We start from the raw sequence: 16,994 nt of genomic DNA, 5'->3' as shown, positions 1-16,994 counted from the left end.
CTCCGGAAAGCGCTTAAAGCAAGGAAACTGCCCTGAAATGCACCCAAGCGGGATGGACCGAGCTCCGGATCGTGTCCCACGGAGCAGGACGACTCCGCTGGGTGCTGGGGCCCAGCGCAGAGCACCCGGGGCCCCCCGACCCCCCCGGGGAAGGAAGCCAGTTCCCTCCGCACCCCCGAGACGTTAATCCGGGGAACGGACGGGGCTGCTCCCCTTCCGACAAAGTCTTTGGATCAGATTGGGACTAACTAGCGAGCGGTTCGGAAACCGCCAGGGCACCAGGGAGGAAAAAAACAACCTCCCTCGGCTACCGAGCTTGCAACGGGAAAGAAAAGCGGTTTTGCTCCCGTAATTGGGAGCATCCCATTTTAGCTGGGCTGTGGCCTCAATTCTGTTCTTAATTTCACATATTTTAAATATATATATATATATATATACACACACACACACACATATCTATACACATACCTATTTATATACATATTTTTCAACTGGTAGTTTTAGCTGGGGTGTTTCCTATATATATATATGTGTGTGTGTGTGTGTGTGTGTATATATATATATATATGTATATGTATACAGACACCTATACACATCCCCTTGCAGCTCAGAGAAGCAGCCCTGCATCACCCAGAGTAAAGGATGGGCCGGGTTTCTACATGGTGCAAAGCAGCCCAGTCCCAGGGATATATGTATGTGTATAGGTATGTGTGTATATATGTGTGTGTGTGTATGTATATATACATATATATACATATATATATATATAGACCCATCCGACTCATCCCGGGGCGAAGCCGTCCTCCTGCTCGGCCGGTTTTTAGCCCAGGGATAAGGAGGCAGGGCCCTGCGGAAAGGCCGGCAGAGAAAGGCGCTCTGTCGACTGCCGCAGCAGGCAGGTTTTGAAGGCAGTAACAGGCAGATATTTAAATATCGCGTTTGAAACGCAATGCAATTTCTGTCATTAACTGGAGCACAGGGGGAAAAAAAAAAAGAAAAAAAAGAAAGAAAAACACGCTGGAAATTTTCTCTCCTGATGGCTTCTGTGGTTAATCAAGTCTTTCAATAACCAACGCAGAGATAACAGGGCAAGGCACTCTTTGTACTCAGTGCATTTGCAACAACAGATATTTTTTGCCTAAAACATCTCTGCTACCAGCACAGTAATTTCTGTGTTCGCTGTTCCTGGAACAGCTCACGTGGGAGGGAAGGACGGGATGGTCCTGTGCTACCCGCGGTCGGCATTACCTGGAAGAGGGATGAGGGAGGGTGCTGGGAGCCCAAAACCTGGGCGTTAGGGAGGCCACGATCCCACCTCGCAGCTGCTGCTGAGCCTCACGACTCGGGCAGCAGGTCTACCCCCCGGCAGGCACTGCTGAGCCTCACAACTCGGACAGCAGGTCTACCCGTGGTGCAAAGAAAAAAATAGAAAGCCAACAAAAGTGAAATGCCCGATGGGAATTTTTGCTCTGCAAAAAAACCTCAGCGAGTTCAGTGGGACAAGCTGTGCGCTGCAAGTTAGGCGATGCCCAATGGCATTGCTGGAGCGGGCTGCACCGCTTGGCCTCTTTGAGGACCGAGCGTCTGCTCGAACCCCAGGAGCCCCCTCGCTGCGCCCACGAGCCCCGCAGCAGGAGCCAGCCCGTGCTGCAAACCCCGCTGCAAGAAGAGGCCCGAGAGCAATGAGAAAACACGTGTTTTTCTATTGTATGGGCAGCCTCCGACAGCTTGAATTATTCATTTCCTTCGTTATCGGCGTCTGGCTTTCGTAAACGGGCTAGACGTGCGCGTCGTTACTCAGCAACATCAGCCGCCCCATTTCTTCGACAGAAGTTGCTGCCGGCACAAGCGGTTTGTACCAAACGTCCCTCGTAGCTGCTAAGCTCACCCGGGCCGCTCTGCTTACGGGGCTGCGAGCGCAGCGCTGCTGGAGGCGCGTTAAGCCGGGTTCTTTCTCCCGCCGCCCGTAGGGAGAAGGATGCTCTGCCCGTGCAGAAAGGGCTTCTCCCGGGCTCGTCTTCACCCGCTGGCCATTTGCCAGGATAAGAGGGGATATCAAGGAAAAAGGAGGTTTACCGCATGGGTTTATTGTAGCAAGACAGGGCAGTCCCGTAAATCCAGCCTAGACAGCGGTCAGCAAATAGCTGAAAGCACCCAGGAGAAATACGGCTGCGGATTTGCGCATGCATTTGCAACCAGCAGAAACCTTCCCCCGGCCGCTCCAAAGATTTTGCCCACTCTGGAGTTCCAGATTTACAGAGGGAGGGAGGAACTCTTGGAAAAAGTGGGTTTTGAAGGAGAAGAGCTTGCCCCAGGCAAAGCTAACAACACGCAAAGCTGCAGAGCGCCGTGCGCTGGCTGCAGGTCGCCCCGTGGGCCGGAGCCCGTGTGCTCCGCGGAGCCTCCGCGCTATCCAGAGGGCCATCTGGCCCGGCCGTCACGTGCCCAGAGGAACAGATGAGGCTTGCTGAGCTCCGCTTCGATCTCTTGCTTTCCCTCGTGCGGTTGCAAGAAATAAAGACAAAAACGGAGCTCGCGAGGCGGGCGCTGCCTTGCCCGCGCTCCGTCCCAGCTCTGCCACGCTGCGGGCAGGCGCCTAGTGCTCCCGGCGAGCCCCAAGGACAAGGGCTTTTTTTCCTGTGGATTATTTAGCGTTTAGGTGCTTGGTGCGGATTGCAAAATCGGATTTCTTCATAGCGCTCCACAGCCAACGCGAGAGAAACGCGATCCGGCTTCAAGGTTCGGCTCAGGGACGTAGGAGCCACGTGCCACCGGGCTCGCGCGGGGGACTGCATCTGCTTGCCCCTCCCAAAGCTGGGCATCACCTTCCCCCCGGAGCAGCCAGGACATCCCTGCTTCCTCTTCATCCCTCTTCATCCCTCCTGGGCCAGCTTGGCCAAAGCTCACGGGTGGCCCCAAGGCTCTGCTGCGCTGCACACAGAGAGCACCTACCGCAGCTCCCTTCTTTGGAAAACCGGTTATGGGAGGAAGACACTGGTTTATCGTCACGATCCGTCTCCGGAAGCCCCTGTGGATCCTATTGCCTGCTAGCTTCTGCGTCCGGCCTATTTAACCGTTTATTCTAAACGTTTGCAGCTAAAGGCATCTACAGACCCGCAGTTTCGTTGGCATGTTGTTACGGACCGAAGCAAATTCTGCTTGCTCCGGCAGCACTCCGGCGCCGGAGGCCGCTCGCACGACCACACGGCGCTTCTGCCACGCTCGGACCGAACGGATCCTCCCCTTCCGCACTCTCCCACCTCACCGGGGGTTATTTCCCTTTGCACATCCCTATATCCCACCGGGTGCAGGCGTTGGGGGCGCCACCCCTTAGCAAGGACCACGCCGAGCGGTCGTTCATCCCGGATCCGTCTCGCTTCAGTCTTCCGCCCCAGCCCCACTCGCAGCGAGAAACGGCCACAGTTATCCTGCTGTAGGTTTTCCCACTATTTGGGGGGCTGGAGGATGACATTACGTGTTTGCACGCCGGTGGCCCAGTGTGCCGTTTGGCAGTTGCCTGCTCACCTCTCCAAGAGCTGATCCACCCCTTTTGGCCGCTCCGCTAAAGCTCCTGCTCTCCCGTTTCCCCTCTGGCAGCTTTGCAGGTTTTCCGTATAACTAGTTCGGGAGTGCTTCATGTTTTTTCTTCCCTTGCTGGCAGCAGGATTCCCGCAGTAATTTTTCCCCTTTCGATGTACTTCACATCTCCTCTCCATCCCTACTTAGGCGACGGATTGCTCTCCGTTATCTCTCGGCGTTTGGACCATTTGAGCCGGAGCCTTTCGTTGCAGAGCGGGTTTTGTCCGAGCACCCTGCCACCCATGAAATTAGACTGTTTTTCCCATAAAGTGACTTCTTGAAGGAGCCATTTGCCGAAGCCAACCCTAAAACAGCATGGACCCCCCTCCTTGTTTGGAGACGATGCTGGCGAGAAAACGCAGCTATGGCGCCAGGAAAAGCCGGGAGCCCCACGGCACCATGCGCAAACACCCCCGTTACGCAGCCGAGGAGGTCGGCGGCCCAAGAAGCAGAAGCTGGGCCTGATTCCTCAAGTTGAAGCTCAACCAGAAAAAGAGACCTCCGAACCTTCAGGCTGCCGTGGCGCGCGGGAACGCAGCGGGGAGAGGGACGCCCGCTCTGGGTCTCCCAGCCACCTCCGGAGGGTGCTGCTCGCGTGCACCGTGTTGGGCGCACCGACTGTACAGCGCTGCCCGAGTCTCCCGCCCCGCAGCGCTCGGGCAACCGCGCAACGCGCTGGCTCTCCCCGTGGCCCGTCCTGCAGGCGTGGGGCGAAGGCCCTACCGCCCAAAGGCGCTCCAAGAGCAAGGGAATGACTTGGCTTGGGTGGGCGCCAGGGCCCTGCTTCCGCCGACAGCACGGGCGCGGCTTCGCTTTGGCAACGGCCAGCGCCGGGAATTCACCAAGAGAGGAGCAGGGGGGTCGCTTTGGGGAGCAGGGGGGTCGCTTTGGGGAGCCCTAGTGCTGCGCCCCCCCCCCCCGAAGCCCCGGCGCCGCTTCGCTTTGGCGCACGCAGGCGCCCGGCTCCGCGCGCGGACCGCGGTCACGGCGCGGCCCCGGCAGCGCGGAGCCGGCTCCGCCCCCCCCGCCCCCGGCCCCGCCCCCCGCCCCCGGCCCCGCCCCCGGCCCCGCCCCCGGCCCCGCCCCCGGCCCCGCGCGCTCTCGCGATGCCGCCCAGGCACCTCCCCCGGGCTCGCGCGGGCTCCGGCGGCGGCGGCGGCGCTCGGCGGCGGCATGGAGCGGGCGGGCGCGGAGCAGCGCGGCCGCGGCCGCAACCTGCCCTGGTACCGCGGGGCCGGGGGGGGGGGAGCGGAGCGGAGCGGGCCGGGGCTCCCTCCGCGGGGCTCCCTCCGCGGGGCTCCCTCCGCTGGGGCCGCCGCCTCTCAGCGCCGTGTGTGTGTGCTTAGGGTGGAGAAGTACCGCCCGCAGGCCCTGCGCGACCTGGTGTCCCACCAGGACATCCTGAGCACCGGTGGGTCCCGCGCCGAGCACCGGGGGGGCCGGGGGCCTGCAGCGGGGCCGGCCGCTGTTGCCTGCCCTGCGCGCTGCTCAGCCGCTGCCTGCTCTCCCCCTGCCCTCCTGCCCCTTCCCCAGTCCAGAAGTTCATCCGCGAGGACCGCCTGCCTCATCTCCTCCTCTACGGGCCTCCCGGCACCGGCAAGACCTCCACCATCCTCGCCTGCGCCAGGCAGCTCTACAAGGACCGGGAATTCAACTCCATGGTTTTAGAGGCAAGTCGGATGGGCTTTCCAGCCCCGGCATCCCGCTGCCTTCGCCCCCCGCTCCGGGGCGAGGGCCGGGGCAGGCAGCGCTGTGCCGGCGGCCGGGCGCTCGCCTGCATTTTCTCACTCCGGGCGCTGAGGCCGGTGTGGGTATTGCTCCCACCAAGTGCCCGGAATGAGACTTTCCAAGAGGATCTTCCTCTCCGGTGCTGCGCCAAGGCAGTGCCAGGCTGGGCTGGGAGCAGGAGCACCGGTGGGAGCCCCAGCTCGGCTGCCAGCGGCACTGGGATGAGCCGGCGCACGGAGGCAGAGAGCCCCGGCCGCCACCGCTCTTCCCCCCTTCCGCCCCTCTCTAGCTGAACGCCTCCGACGACAGAGGCATCGACATAGTCAGAGGGCCCATCCTGAGCTTCGCCAGCACCAGGACCATCTTTAAGTAAGTGGGCAAAGCCGCGTTTCCCTGCAGGGGAGGTGGTTCTGCAAGGGAAGCATGTGGCTCCGGCGTGGGCTTTGTGCCCGAGCGGCCTACGAAGAAGCTGGGGGTGCAAACAGGGCCTTGCGGCTGGGGCCGGGCTGGGCGTGGGGGTCCCTCAGCTCCTTTTCTCCGGCGTCCAGCTTGACTCGACCTCGGCAGCTTCTAAAAGGCAGGCGGGAGCGAAGCCAGCTCCTTTCTCTCTGTTCCAGGAAAGGCTTCAAGCTGGTGATCCTGGATGAAGCGGATGCCATGACGCAGGACGCCCAGAACGCCCTACGGCGAGGTGAGCGGCGTCGGGCGGTGGGACCCCTTGCGCCCCTTCCAGCTAGGAAGAGGAGGTGGCCGGCAGCCGCCTCCCGCGAGGGACGCGCTCGAGGCCCTCCGTCGCGGCTGGAGCAGCTCTCCTGCCTCCTCCTCACAGTGATCGAGAAGTTCACCGAGAACACCCGCTTTTGCCTCATCTGCAACTACCTCTCCAAGATCATCCCTGCCCTGCAGTCCCGCTGCACGCGCTTCCGCTTCGGCCCTCTCACCCCCGAGCTCATGGTGCCCCGGCTGCAGCACGTCATCGAGGAGGAGAGGTGAGCCGAGGGCGCGGGGACCGAGCGGCATGCCAGGGGGTGGGGGGGGACCAGATGGAAACACATGTTTTGAGCAAAATTCACCCAACGGCTGGTTTTTAATTCTTGCTTTAGGGCAAAAAAGCCTTCAGGGTCGCCGCAATCTTGTATTTAACCCTCTCCTCAGGCTTCAGCTGCATTTGAAGTCAAGTGCTGCTGGGCAATTTGTTGCGACGTTGCCAAAAAGAAACAGGTTTTAACATTGCAAAAAGTCACAATGTTGGTTTTGGCGTTTCTGAAGCAGAACATCCACTTCTTGCCGTCGCCTGCCCAGATGTTTGCGTGAAATAACTACCGAGGCGGCTGCAAACTTGCACGCCAGCTTCACAGCCAACAGCACCAGCCACTGCCCGCGCTGGTGCTGGGCTCTGACCTCCCGGCCTTGTCCCCCGGGCTCCGCGGGAGCGTTACGGAGGCCGGGGCCGTGCCCCAAAGCCGCTCCGGCACCCTGATGGGTGTTACCTGGGCAGGGGCAGTTGCTAGTACCCAGGAGCCGGCCGTCCTTCGGCTCTCTCTTGCCCTACGCAGCAGCTGCAGTTCTCCTCATCTTCCAGGGTGGACGTGACGGAAGATGGGATGAAGGCTCTGGTGACCCTCTCGAGCGGCGATATGCGCCGAGCCCTGAATATCTTGCAGGTACGGGCTGCGCCTGCAGCCGCCGCCGTCCCCAGCGGACACAAACGTTAGTTACCTTGTGCAAGCCAGGAGCAGTTGTCCCTGCTCCCTGGGGGGAGTCGCAGAGGAAGGGCTGGTCCCCCGGGAGCCGCTTCCCTCCTCAGGCCTCCTCCTCCTCCCCAGAGCACCTCCATGGCCTTCGGCAAGGTGACGGAGGAGACCGTTTACACCTGCACCGGCCACCCCCTCAAGTCTGACATTGCCAACATCCTTGACTGGATGCTCAACCAGGACTTCTCCACTGCCTACCGGAGTATCCTTTTCTCTCAGCCTTGCACAGCCCTCGTCCGACCAGCGCTGCCTCGAAGGCCGAGCGAGGGCCGCGGCGATGCTTGCTCAAGCAGAGCCTTAGTTCCTGCTAATTCCCCCCTGCCTTGAGTTTAATCCCCGTCGCTATAAATCCTCCTCTATTCCAGCGCTTCCCCTCCCGTTGCCCCCCGGGCTCTTCGTGCCACGCTGCTCGCCGGGGAGGCTCTGGCTCCCCACCGGGGCGGTCGCGGGGGTGGCGGGGAAACCCGGGCAAGGAAACGCCTTCACTCGTGCCCGTCTCAGAAATCACGGAGCTGAAGACGCTGAAGGGCTTGGCCCTGCACGACATCCTCACGGAGATTCACCTGTTCGTGCACAGAGGTGAGGGCCCGCGGGCTCGGCTCCTCTCGGTGAAGCCCTTGCTCCGACGGCGGCGGCGCTGAGACGTCGCATTCAGCAGCGCCGCTGCGGCTGGTCCAGGCTGCCTCCTCCGCAGAGCCTCGAGCAAAGCACGAAAGGGAAACTACCCTTTGCTCCAGGGCTTCTCCGGAGAAGTTTCTCTCGACCTCCCATCCTGCAGCTTTGAAAGCTGGGCTCATGCGGAAGGGCAGCAGGACTCCACACTGCACCGCATCCCGGGGCGGCAGTGCCGGCAGGGCAGGGTGGGACGGGCATCGCTCCGGGCCGCGCTAACTGGCGCCGTCTCCTTCTCTCCGCAGTCGATTTCCCGCCCTCGGTCCGCATCCAGCTGCTGATCAAGATGGCAGAGATCGAGTAAGCGGCCGCGGCGCCGCCCGGGCGGGAGGGCTGCGAGCGCTCCCCACGCATCCCCGCCGGCACGCGCCGGGCACTGCTCTTCGTTCGGCCTCTCCCAGGCAGAGCGGTCGCTTTGGCGGGACGCCGACGCTGCTGCGGACTTAAACCGGCCCCTTTCCTCCTGCTCCAGGTACCGGCTGGCTGCTGGGACGAGCGAAAAGATTCAGCTGAGCTCCCTCATCGCGGCTTTCCAAGTCACCAGGGACCTGATCGTGGCCGAAGCCTAAGCCCTGCCGGGGTGGGGGCCGGCCGTTCCCCGCGGAGGGGCGAAGCATCCTTGTCTGCAATCCTCAGCAGAAGCTCGAGGGGACCATCGTGCCCTGACCTGCCTCCAGAGAAAGTAGCTTTTTGTGTCCTTTTTTCCTTTCCTTTTCCCTTTTCACAAGCCTCCTGCCCGCAGCCGGGGTGGGAGAGATGGGCCGCGTTGTTTCTAGGCTTCGCCAGGAAATGCAGACACTGAAGCCGAGCAGGTTGCGTTGGTCTTTTCTCCGCCGTACCGGGAACGCGGGCTGACGGGAGGCAGCTGAGCCTCAGCCCGCATCCGTCCTTAGCAAAGGACACGCACCATTGCCAAGGCGCCGGCGGTCTTTGGGCGAGGGGAAGAGCACGGCGCCAGCGCAAACCCGCTGACCTCGTCGCACGGCTCAGCGGAGCTTAACTGTGCTGCCTGCGCGCCGCGGGCCGGCTTCGAGGCAGCTGCCGCCGCTCTCCTCCTCGGCAGCGGGGAGTCAGCGTTGCGGCCGCCGAGGCCAAAGTCCAGCTGCCGTCACCTGTATGCAAAGCTGGTGCCCCGGCCTCTCGCGCGCTCAGCGGGCGGCGGGCGCCATCGCGTCGCTGAGCGGCCGTGCGGAGCAAGGCGAGCGGGGACAGGGCGGTTCATTGCAACGACAGTCTCGCAAAGCAAAAGTGAGACCTCTTGTCTTTAAAGAGGGAGTTTCCCCGCTGGTGGGTGGCATGAGCCCTAAGAGCTTCCCACAGAGGGGCAGCAGGTGACAGCGATGGCAAGCTCTGCTCCTGATGTCCCTTTTTCTGCTGCGTCCCTCTCCCAGGGCTGCCGCAGCACATGGGAACGCGCTTGTAGGTCAAATCTTCCCCTCTGAGCGTTAGGAAGACACCAGCTTCCTCTTGCTGCTGTGAGCTTTTCTCCAACTCCTTAACCACGTTTTGGCTCTGCGGGGACGTTTCCCTCAGCAGCTGCTGGGTTTAGCCTTCCGCAGGAGAAGACGTCCCCAGGAGCTATTCATAGGAGGCGTCTTCCCCATCACTTGGGGTCAGCCTTGGGCTTTGCACGGAGCGAGTCTGCTAACACTTCAGGGGACTGAAAGCACGTGCTGTCACCAGCCGAGCTGGAATGGGACAGGCACACCAGCGTGCGTCACGCACAACATGCCAGGACGCGAGGCATGTGCTGCTGGAGACCTGCTGGAGCGTGGAGCTCCAGGAGCAGCCACGGGTGGAGAGAAAGCAGCAGAGAAGAGCAGGGTGGGCTGCACGAAGCACCGTGTCCCGACTTCCTCTTTCACGGCCACGCGCAAGGACCGAGCCTCCCCGGTGCCCATCACTGAACATTTACCGGTCCGTCACCCATCGCTTGGCACCCACGGCGCAGAGCCCAGCTGCGCCGGCACCTCTGCGCCCCAGCCCACCGGAGCCTGCCCCGCCACGTATCCCCATCGCCTGCTGGCGGCACCTGGAGCGGCTTTAGGAGCAAAGAGGAAGGAAGTGAGGAACAATATTTATTGTCATCGCCGCCCTCTACTCCGCAGAGACCTGCTCAGGTTTGTCCGGACCTTGAGAATGACAGAGCCTGCCCCGCTCTGGGACCGAAGGTACAAGCTGGTCCTCGCAAGGGTCGGTTTGGGGGAGGGTAGTTGTAGCCCCCCGTTCCCACTAACAACAAATGCTCCGCTTGGACCGCGCCAGCTAACCTTCAACCCACGACATCGCACCGGAAGCAAAAGCACCAGACCCCAAACTTGCAGGCAGTGGGGGGAGAGCCACGTCCCCTGTGTGCCCTGCGGGGCCACCAGAGCTGTCCCCGGGGGGCTGCGCTCTGCCCCTCGCCCTCTGCATGCATTTTTGGTGGGTTCTAGTTATTATTACAGCAAAAATAACCTCCACATTCACAGACATAGCCCCAAAACAAGGGGAATAACAGTCCTTCTGGTGCTGTGGCTCACAGATCTGCCAGACGTCATTGCTACAGTGCCTCCTCCGATCCAGGCCCAGCTCTCCCAAGAGACGGAGGCCTCTTGCCTCCGTGTCTCTGGTGTCTACGCTGCCTTAAAAGGTCCTGTAGGTGAGGAACTCCTTCAGCTTCCTGGGAATGGGGAGCGCCAGGACCTGGTACGTCGTTAGGAAGGTGCGCAGAGCTTTGCGACACAAGTGCTTTAGTGATGAGAGGACCCTTGGAGCGGTCCAGAACTGGACGTGGCCATCTCTGGTCCTGCAATGAGACACCAGAACAGGCCATGAGAGGGAAGCCCTTTCTTGGTCGCACCAGGGGACCCCAAATTTGCTGAGCAGAGCCAGAGCGGCAGAAGGAGGGGAGCAACCATGTGTTTCTCTGCTCTTTCCCCCCTGCCAAGTGCAGTTCAACGTGCCCGGTGCTCCCTCCAGCAGACATACGCACCCCGTGGCAATGAAGCCGCCGTGTGGAAAGTACATGCAACACAAGCCGTTGGTCATGGGAGCAAACGCAACGGGAGATCTCAGCTCCAAAGCCCAGATCCTCAGGAGCCTAAAGAGAAAGGAAGGGGACGCAATGCTAGGACTGAATCCACAGGGTGCCTGAAGCTAAAACAAGGCCTTCAGGTTCACCTGAACACGTGCAGTTCTGGAGTAGGTCTTTCCCCGTGGACCTTTAAGCATCACAGAGGTCTCACAACACCACAGCAAGGCATGCCATGTCCCCACCAACACATTGCAAGTCCTCACCTTGCTACTCCTTGCCAGTGAACCAGCAGTGCCCCAAGTAGCCCGTCCTTTCCCCCTGTGCCATCAGGGCTCTCAACGAGTTGGTGGGGACATCCCACGCATGGTCTGCTCCCCACTTTGAGGTGCTTTTTGGTGCGTCCTCTTGGGACCCTCTCCCCTCTGAAGACCCCAAAGTCTTCAGAGCCTCAGGTAAGACCGACTTACCTGTCATCTGCCACCGTGGCCAGGTACAAGCCCTCAGGGGAGAAGCACACCGACCGCAGGGAGCTGGTGTGGACGTCGCTGCTGTAGTCCAGCACCGAGTGCAAGGGGACGTGGCTGAGGAGAGAACAAGCTCAGCGAGTCAGCGCCAGGCTGCCGCGGGCCCCGTGCGCTGGGGCCGGCAGAGGAGCCAACCCCAGCAAGTCAGAGCCACCCTCCGGCTCGGCCCCAGCAAACCCCCACCCAGAGCACAGGTCGGTCGCCCGCAGCCCCCCAGCTCCGTACCGCAGCGTCCTCAGCTGCTCCCCCGTGTAGGGGTCCCACATGATGACGCAGGCGTCGTAGGAAGCGGTGACAAGGAGCGCCGAGTCCGGCGAGAAGTCGCACGACACCACGCTGCTCTGGTGCCCCTCCAGCCTCCGGATGAGCGTGTACGACCGCATGCTCCACAGCAGCGCCTGCGGGGCACGGCAACGAGGGCCACGATAAGTCCTGCGCAGGCAGGAGCAGAGGGGCCCTGCTCCCGCCAGCTCTGGGACACACGGACCTGGGACAGCCCGATGGAGGAGACGAAGCCAGCGCGGCTGCTTGAAACAGCTGCGTTGAAAAGACCTGGGACCACTCCAAGCATCTCCTCCCTGCCACATCCCAGCTGCTGAGCAGGACACGGCTCCTCCCAGCATCCCCGGGCCCAGCCCAGTATCCTCCCCCAGGACCTGGGCAGAGCCCACCAGCAGCATGGGGAGATGGTGGGACGGTGCTGGCCAGTCCCAGGAGCCAAGGAGTGAGGGTGGCTCTCGCCTTCCCGCTCCAACCACCGTGCCTCGCAGGAGCCGACCTGCTCTTGCCCACCTCAGCCTGCACAAGGGGGGCCTCCGGCACCCGGATTCAGGCCCGAGCGCCGTTTGCGCCCCAGGTGCCCTGCTGCAAGCTGGGGTCTGGCTGGGACGCAGGGTAGCCCTGGGGACGCGAGGGCCAGGCGAACAAGCACGGGACGCAGAGGGCCGAAGGGAGCGCTGGATTCGGTGGGACGCCGGAGCGGCTCCCATCCTCCGGGACTCACCGACTTCTCTCCGGCAGCGGAGCAGAGCATGCTGCAGTCTGGGGAGATGGAGCAGCAATAGACCCACTGCACGTGGCCTGCCAGCACCTGTACCTGCCGCCCTGGGGACAGCAGACACGCGAGTCACCAGAGGGGAGCGCGAGGGACAGGGCTGGGCCCGGCCCCCGCGTGCTCCCCCCACCCCTTTCCCAAGGGGAAACGTGTGTCGGGCTGGATGTTTCCCCGTGCTGATCCCAAACCCTCTCGTTTATTTGCAGCCCCCTCCTGCATCGCGGGTCCCATTTTGGAGGGGGAGGTTCTGCTCTGTGTTGCAGGACTCTCCCCTTCTGCCTCAACTGTTGTCCCCGAAGATCCTCTCCCGCTGTCTCCCCACCCAGAGACAGTTTTCTCCCCTCTCCTCCACCACAGTAGAGTCCAGCATCAAACGCGGGTGCCCTTGGACTGGGGGATGCCCCAGCTGGCTCCTACCATCTCTGCTGAGGTCCCAGACACGCAACGTCTTGTCCCGCGAGGCAGAAACCAGGATAAGGCTTCCATTGGGAGCAAAGCTCAAGTCTCTGACAACGTCCTGGTGCCCCAAGAGGCTGAAGAGCAGGTGTCCTGCAGAGAGGGGCCGTGCTCAGCACCGTCTTGCCACAGGGAACGAGGCCGGGCCCCTCACGCGCAGGCTGTCCCCCTTGGGAGAGGGCAGTGGCTCCCACTCACCCCCAGGAAATATTCCGGGGAAGGGAAGGATGGAGACAGGATCTCCTTCCAAAAGGGAGCAAGGGCAGATACCAGCAGGACGGAGAGCTGGGCTGAACTCATCCCGGGCCGCAGGTCCCACCACTGTGCCCGTTCCCAGAGTCAGAAGGGGCTGCTCACCTGTCTGCACCTCCCAGACTTTGATCTGCCCGTCGTTGAGCCCCGTGGCCAGGATCAGACAGGACAGCCCCAGGGCGCAGGTGCCGTCCAGGTCCGCGGCGTCAGCCGCAGGCCAGGAGCTGAAGGCCAGGCCCCACACAATCTGGCCGCACTCCAGCGTCTTCTCCTTGGCGCCCCCTCGGCTCCTCGCCTCCGCTTTGCTGCCGTGGCTCTTGCGGTCCAAGGTTTTGCAGTCGCTGCGAGAAGGGAGGATCGCAACCGGGCCCGTGGGCAGCGGACGCTGTCCCCTCCGCTCCTCCCGCCCCATTGGGAGGCCACGCTCCGGCGGAAGGAGCTTGCTCCGGGTGGGAAGGCTTGCACGGCCGCGCAGCTCGACGCAGACGTCGGCCCTCAGCTTAGCGCGCCGCCGCCGCGCCGGTACTCACAGCTCGGCCTCCTCCAGGGGCCAGGGGATGAGCTTGACGATGCAGTGACCTTGCGACCAGGCGAACCAGGCGCCGTCGGGCGAGAAGGCCACGCTCCACGTCTCGCAGCTCGACTTCCAGTCGGACTGCTGCGGCTGGCCCGGCTTCAGCTCCGCCAGCAGGACGGGCTCCTCTGGGCGGCGAGACGGAGCCCGGCGGGGGAAAACGCCGTCCCCATTCCCGTCCCTGTTCCTGTCCCCATCCCCGTTCCCATCCCTGTTCCTGTCCCCATCCCCGTTCCCATCCCCGTTCCCGTCCCCATCCCCGCTCCCATCCCCGTCCCCGTTCTCATCCCCATCACCGTTCCCATCCCCGTCACCGTCCCCGTTCCCATCCCCGTTCCCCGTCCCTGTTCTCATCCCCATTCCCATTCCCATCCCCATTCCCGGCCCCGTTCCCGGCCCTGTTCCCATCCCCGTCCCCGTTCTCATCCCCGTCCCTGTCCCTGTTCTCATCCCCGTCCCCGTTCTCATCCCCGTCCCTGTCCCTGTTCTCATCCCCGTTCCCATCCCCATTCCCATCCCCATCCCTGTCCCCGTTCTCATCCCCGTTCCCGTCCCCATCCCCATTCCCATCCCTGTTCTCATCCCTGTTCCCGTCCCTGTCCCCGTTCCCGCAGGGGCCTGATCCTGCCCCTCCCGCCCTCCCCAAACGGCGCGCGCAGGACCACGTCCCCCCGACCACGTCCCCCGCACGCCGGGGGCTGCTGCGGGCGGCAGGCGCAGCCCCGCGCCGGCAATATTCGGGTGCCTCCTCCTCCTCGTCGCACCGAGCGCGGCCCCTCTGCGGCGCCGGGCGCCCCGAGGAAGCTGCCCCGACCCCTGCCCGTCCCCCCCCCCCGACCCCGAGCCCTGTCCGTCCCCCCCCCCCGACCCCGACCCCTGCCCGTCCCCCCCCCCCGACCCCGACCCCTGTCCGTCCCCCGCCGCGGCCTCCGCGGACGCGACCAGGCTTCCTGACGCAGCCGCTGCGTTTCTGTTCGCTCGGCGGCTAAGCCGGGCCTGAGCTCGGCTCGGCTCGGCTCGGCTCGGCTCGGCTCGGCTCGGCGGGAGCCGGCGCAGGGCCGCCGCGGCCTCCTCACCTGCGCTCGCCTTCATGGCTCCGCGCCGCTCCCGCCGCCGCCGCCGCCGCGGCCTGTCCGGGCCTGTCCGGGCCTGTCCGGGCGCCGCGGCCTCCGCGCCGGCAGCTGCGCTGCGCGAGGGCCGCGGGCTGCCCGGGCCGGGCCGGCGGCGGCGCAGGCCGCTGCAGCCGCGGAGCCCGGCGCCGGGGCCGCCCCTCGCCGCCCCTCGCGGCCCGGCCGCCTGCGCGGCGCCGCCTCCGAGCGGGGCGGGGGCGCCGGGGCCGGAGCGGAGCCGCCGCGGGGGCCTCGGCCGTCCCCCCCCCCCGGCACCCGCTGCGGCCCGGGGCTGAGGGACCCCCGGGGCTGAGAGACCCCCCCGCCCCCGGTCACCGGCGGGGCCTGGCGGGAGGCAGCAGGCCTCCCCTCCCCGCGCCAGGGACAGACCCGAACCCCCGTTCCTCCCTGTTCACCCCCGTTCGTCCCCGCCGCCTCTGGGGCCGGGGGGGTCTCGCGCTGTCCCCCCCGGCTTGGGGACAACGGGGCCACCAGTGGCGCCTTCCGGGCAAGGACGGGCCGCGGCGCAACCTCGCCCTTCGGCTCCGACGCCCGGGAATCCCGCTGCCTCCCCGCGGAGCCCCCGGCACCTGCTCCGCGGCCCCCGCCGCAGTCAGTCCCCGTCTCCGAGGGTGGCAGCACGCGAAAGCCACCAGGGGAACGGGTCGGACAGGGAACGGAAAGCCACCGAGTCCAGCACCGCACCGAGGCCTTCGCCCTTCTCCAGCCCCGCTCGCCCTGCAGCCACCTCCACTCCAGGTGCTGTGACCCACTCCGGAGGGGACGGGGATCAGGCCTGGAGGAGCTGCCAGCCCCCGGGAGCCACCGGCCGAGGCTGTTGTGGCCCCCTGCCCCCCAAAGCAGCCAGGGCACCCAGAGCCCCCAGCCCCCAAAGCACTGCCCCAGCAGGGACACCCCGGGGACCCAGCGCCCCCACAGTGACGCCCGCCCTGGCAGGGACGCCCCAGGGACCCAGGGACAGAAACAGGGACCCGGGATGGAGACGCGCATGCTGGCCCCTTCGCAGAGCCCCAGCCAGCGCATGGCGCTCGGGGCCACAAGTGCGGTCACCTCCGCGCCTCCCCGCCATCTCCTCTGCACCATGCCATGGCCATGGGCACCCGAGGGTCCCTGGGCCGCTGCTCTGCCTCTGAGCATCCCCCCCACGGGCTGGGGGCAAGGACCAGGTGGACCCTGTGTGTCCAGTCCTGTGGAGGGGTGCCCAGTCCCATAGCAGGGTGCCCAGTCACATAGCAGGGTGCCCAGTCCCACAGCAGGGTGCCCAGTCCCATAGCAGGGTGCCCAGTCACATAGCAGGGTGCCCAGTCCCACAGCAGGGTGCCCAGTCCCATAGCAGGGTGCCCAGTCCCACAGCAGGGTGCCCAGGGATGGCCATGCAAGGGGGGTGCTGCCCCCCGAGCAGGCTGCTTGCCCCGCCGCCTCCCCAAATTGTGCCCCCAGCTGGGGCAGTAGCCCTCCCCCCGCGACACCCCACACCCGGAGCCGCTCCGCACCCAGAGCCGCTCTCCGTGGCCGAAGGCAGCGCGAGCGGGGTGCTGCTCGGCCAGGCCCTTTCCGTCGGCCTCATGGTTTTGCCGCCCCGACTGCGGGGGGAAGCTCCGCACGGGCCTGGACCCCCCCCCTCTGCCCCGGGGGTTTCCCTGGGGGGGGGGTTGCCCCGCGGTGGTTCCTGCCCCATGGCACGGGTGCACGAAGGTGCACCCCCCCCCGGGGCACCCAAAAGCGAGTCCTGACTCGGAGTGATTCCGTGCACGGGCCCTCAACTTCCCGGCTTTGGGGGGGGCCCCACGTGCCACCGCCACGAGAGCCCCCGAGCTGGCACTGTCACCCCGCTCGGCCTCTCCAGCACTGAAATCGGGCATCGCTGCACCCCGGGGTCAGAGAGGCCGCTGGGGCTGACCAGGGATGGGGGGGCCCAGAGTGGGCACGGGGGGGGTACAAATCCAGGGCCGAGGCCTCAGCGGCCCCCACCGGCATCGCCCCGTGCCTCGGTTTCCCCGGGGTTTCCGGCTCGCGGCGGGCGGCAGCGGCCACGTCGGCGGGCACCGATCCAGCTCGCCCGGGGCCCCGCGCGGGAGCGAGCGCAGGTGGGGAGCGCGGGAGCGAGCGCGGGCGGCGCGAGGAGGCGAAAAGCCGCGGCGGCGGACGGAAAGCGACGGGGGGGGGGGGGGCCACGGCTGGAGGGGAGTTGTGGGGGGGCCACCCGGCCGGGTTCGCCGCCGTCGCCCGCGCGCAGCCCCCCGGGGGCTCCTAGG

The 16,994-nt window shown here is 64.9% G+C and overlaps 2 protein-coding genes across 3 annotated transcripts; one reads left to right on the top strand and one right to left on the bottom strand.

Moving 5' to 3' along the window:
- The first annotated feature begins 4,715 nt into the window (after positions 1–4,715).
- On the top strand, positions 4,716–8,541 carry RFC5 (replication factor C subunit 5). 2 transcript variants are annotated; one of them, XM_067306849.1, is made up of 11 exons: positions 4,716–4,802; positions 4,926–4,990; positions 5,113–5,249; positions 5,597–5,676; positions 5,925–5,998; positions 6,137–6,296; positions 6,890–6,971; positions 7,134–7,263; positions 7,563–7,640; positions 7,979–8,033; positions 8,206–8,541. In XM_067306849.1, the coding sequence occupies exons 1-11, from the start codon at positions 4,753–4,755 to the stop codon at positions 8,300–8,302; spliced, it is 1,008 nt and encodes a 335-aa protein (XP_067162950.1). In that variant the 5' UTR covers positions 4,716–4,752; the 3' UTR covers positions 8,303–8,541. The 2 variants fall into 2 exon arrangements, with proteins under 2 accessions (XP_067162950.1, XP_067162951.1); XM_067306850.1 differs by lacking the exon at positions 4,716–4,802 and having other exon boundaries at positions 4,932–4,990; positions 5,118–5,249.
- Positions 8,542–10,081: 1,540 nt separating this feature from the next.
- On the bottom strand, positions 10,082–14,773 carry WSB2 (WD repeat and SOCS box containing 2). Its single transcript, XM_067307021.1, has 9 exons — positions 14,686–14,773; positions 13,566–13,737; positions 13,141–13,376; positions 12,745–12,876; positions 12,277–12,377; positions 11,499–11,671; positions 11,217–11,330; positions 10,708–10,815; positions 10,082–10,521 (listed from the first exon to the last, which is right to left on the bottom strand). Exons 1-9 carry the CDS (start codon positions 14,699–14,701, stop codon positions 10,359–10,361), a joined length of 1,215 nt encoding a protein of 404 aa, XP_067163122.1. The 5' UTR covers positions 14,702–14,773; the 3' UTR covers positions 10,082–10,358.
- Between the last annotated feature and the right edge of the window lie 2,221 nt (positions 14,774–16,994).

This window comes from Apteryx mantelli, chromosome 17, assembly GCF_036417845.1.
Source record: "Apteryx mantelli isolate bAptMan1 chromosome 17, bAptMan1.hap1, whole genome shotgun sequence".
Taxonomy (NCBI): domain Eukaryota; kingdom Metazoa; phylum Chordata; class Aves; order Apterygiformes; family Apterygidae; genus Apteryx; species Apteryx mantelli.
The sequence above is the reverse complement of the archived record's forward strand: the minus strand, read 5'-3'. Positions and strand labels throughout refer to the sequence as shown.

Bases quoted from the DNA above. Each gene is read 5' to 3' on its own strand.
- WSB2 (XM_067307021.1), bottom strand. The intron at 13,377-13,565 runs GTGAGTACCGGC...CCCTTCTCGCAG, and splicing joins CCCCTGGAGGAGGCCGAGCT to CGACTGCAAAACCTTGGACC. The intron at 12,877-13,140 runs GTGAGCAGCCCC...CCCTCTCTGCAG, and splicing joins AGTCTGGGAGGTGCAGACAG to GACACCTGCTCTTCAGCCTC.
- RFC5 (XM_067306849.1), top strand. From the start codon at position 4,753: ATGGAGCGGGCGGGCGCGGAGCAGCGCGGCCGCGGCCGCAACCTGCCC. The intron at 5,250-5,596 runs GCAAGTCGGATG...GCCCCTCTCTAG, and splicing joins TCAACTCCATGGTTTTAGAG to CTGAACGCCTCCGACGACAG. The intron at 6,972-7,133 runs GTACGGGCTGCG...CCTCCTCCCCAG, and splicing joins GAGCCCTGAATATCTTGCAG to AGCACCTCCATGGCCTTCGG.